Source organism: Eptatretus burgeri, chromosome 21 (assembly GCF_056783735.1).
Source record: "Eptatretus burgeri isolate ZD-2024b chromosome 21, Ebu_testis_v1, whole genome shotgun sequence".
NCBI lineage: Eukaryota > Metazoa > Chordata > Myxini > Myxiniformes > Myxinidae > Eptatretus > Eptatretus burgeri.
The window spans coordinates 1195944-1198868 of NC_140981.1; the positions used below are offsets into that span (position 1 = coordinate 1195944).

The 2925-nt window shown below is 40.7% G+C and overlaps 1 protein-coding gene across 1 annotated transcript in view; it reads right to left on the reverse strand.

Annotated features, from left to right (window-relative positions):
• Nucleotides 1-302: 302 nt before the first annotated feature.
• Nucleotides 303-2925, reverse strand: part of LOC147008124 (uncharacterized) — a 35237-nt gene continuing 32614 nt past the window's right edge. The window contains exons 2-3 of the mRNA XM_085865624.1: nt 1948-2052; nt 303-1772 (exon numbers count right to left, since the gene is read on the reverse strand). Coding sequence (XP_085721750.1) covers nt 1245-1754 — 510 coding nt within the window. The 5' untranslated portion in view covers nt 1755-1772; nt 1948-2052 and the 3' untranslated portion in view covers nt 303-1244. The remainder of the gene's footprint in view (nt 1773-1947; nt 2053-2925) is intronic.

Sequence of the window (2925 nt, forward strand, 5' to 3'; positions counted from 1 at the left end):
TCAAGAAATGATTTTCTCTGGCGTTATTGCTCAAGAAGCTCCTTTGATAAGGGCCACAAAGGGTCTCAATTACACTTTGGAGAACAAAACTGAATTTCACATAATCAGATCCCCTATTGCCACTGATCAGAAGTGTGTAACTCAAGAAAAGATATTCCCTGGCATTTTTACTGAAGAATGGTCCACTCGAGGTTCAAAAGGGGTCTCAATTTTGGGATTGGACCATAAATTCACACTGGAAAATCCGGTATTGTCACTTATCATAACCAAAGAACAAAATTAATGTAAAACAGCAGCTGATATGAATTTTGAATAATGAAATTTATTACGTAATGAACACTAATTCGATAGGTGACAATCTGAGAAGTGACAATGTCAATCTGAACATACACAAAGTGAGACGAAATCATCAATACGATGCTATTACCTGTTTATCATTCATCTGGAGGATGAACATGTATCGAAAAATATACATGTCTGCGAATTGAAAATGTCCATTTAGACCCTATCTATCAAATTTCTATGTTTGTAAACATCGTTTTCCCATACTGGTCAGGGGTCATCAGCTTTTGAGAACAACGTCACTTTTACAATAAACGCACGAACGGTTTTACACTAGTATAAAGTGAAACCTTAATCTCCCAAACCAATAACAACTGAACTCTGAGATGCAGTGTGAATTATCCACCAGCACTATAAATTGACAGGTGAAATTACAGTTACAGGTAAACCTACATAGTATGAGAAATAAATCACATGCTAAAGCTACGGGAAGTCGGCCGAGATGTGTGATATGAAACAAAAAAAAGAAAACCTTCGCTTTTTGTGAATAAACTCGGCAAGGCTACCACAAAATGCTTTGTCTTGCTGGGCTCTCAGTCACTTTTTTGAAAAAAAAAAAAAAAAAAACGATGTCTCGACTGGCTTTCTCTATGAGCCTATACTTTCTCAGGATGCGCCCCATCACAGCCTTATGTGTGGCCGAGAGCCTTTTGTGTTTGTTTACGCGATTTCGCATTTGGTCGGGGCTCATATGAGAGCTAACACACAACTCACAGCAAGGAGGCATGAGACAAGAGGGGCGGGAGTGGAAGGGACAAAACAGTGGGGAACAGACACATTAGGTGAACTGTGGAAGGGAAAGGGATGGGGATGGGACGGGGAACATGGCGAAGAGAAAATGGACATTACAGGGACTTTCAGGAAGGAAAGCAGGGGAATTGAAGGAGGTGGGTTTGGGTGGATTATCGGGGGTAGAAAAGATCGAGGATTTGGATGGGGGAAGATAAGAGGTGGTGGCAATTTTTAGGCAATGAAGTATTATTCTTTCCTAATCGTCGGCGAAGTTTCCTAACCTCTGCATTCAACCTCATGATAGTGTCCTCCTGCTTCTTTATTTGGCGATACGCTCTCTTACTTTCTTTCCGCAGTTTTTTTTTACGCCCAGCAATATTCTGGTGGGATGGTTGCACATGGTTTGCAGCAGGGGTGGATGGAGGTGTCTGAACATCAACAATAGGCACGGCTTCTGCTACCATTGCATCGCGTTGCTTCGCCTTCCGGTTCCGCCACTTGCGCCGCATGGACCTCTGATCACGCGGTGGTAATCCGTGGATGGTGGTGATTTTTCCCGCCAATTTTCGACGTTGGTAGCGTTCTTTTTCGCGCTTTAGGTAAGCCTGATGCGCTACAGGATCTGCTTTCAACCTGGCTCGGGAAGCCCTCATTGCCTCCTTGTTCGACTTCCGAGGCATTGCTGACGTGTAAACAGCCTGGAAATAAAATACAGAATGTTAAAAACGATGATGTTAAATTGTGTTAAAACTACGTAATATGTTTTGAGGAAGAAAAGTAGGTCTGAAATGTCTCTACCATTAACTTGGTGTGTTTACCGTTGCTACGGTAAAGACGGTGAATTTGTGAGACGTTCTGAAATCATAAACTTACCCGGCACTTTGCCAAACAGTCTGTTTTCTTCAACGTCGTTTTGGCTTCAAAAATGGCTGCCGGAAGACCTCGTGGCCTTGGGGCAACAGCAGAGACTCCTGTTATCTGCACAGGGAATGAGAAAATGACTTCCATCCACAGTGGATAACTGTAAAGACATATGGTTCACCATACCTGGACCATGACTATTCTTACGACTGCAAATCACAGCAAGGCTTAAGGATGAGTTTACCATGAAGAGTCTTTCAGTTCAAGTGGCCCTATGCGGATCTGGATTGGTATTGGCTCTCAGAATACACAGGAACACCACGAAATTTATATTTCAAATTACACTTTGCAGTTTGGAAGGATAACGGAGCGGATATTTAAGACATTTTGAGTAGCTTAAGTATGTCATTATGCAGGAAGGCTTACCCATTCAAGAAAATGTTTGGTTAATTGAATATGTCAATAAACAGCTTGTCGTGGTACTGAAATAGGTAAATTCACCGTGGACATTCTTTACCGTTATTTGTGCCACCTATCATGAAAATGACTCATTTATATGGATTGGAAGTTATTCGACATCAAAAGGCAAGACGAATAAGAACAGGAAGGTTAAAAAGAAGAAGAAGAAGTATTTAAATAGGTAAATTCACCGCGGACATTCTTTACCGTTATTTGTGCCCCCTATCGTGAAAATGACCCATATGTGGATTGGAAGTTATTCGACATCAAAAGGCAAGAAGAAGAAGAAGAAGAAGAATAAGAAGAAGAGTAAGATTAAAAAGAAGAATAAGAAGAAGAAGAAGAGGAAGGTGAAAAAGAAGAAGAGTAAGCTTAAAAAGAAGAAGAAGAAGAGGAAGGTGAAAAAGAATAAGAAGAGTAAGCTTAAAAAGAAGAAGAAGAAGAGGAAGATTAAAAAGAAGAAGAAGAAGAAGAAGAGGAAGGTGAAAAAGAAGAAGAAGAAGAAGAAGAAGAAGAAGAAGAAGAAGAAGA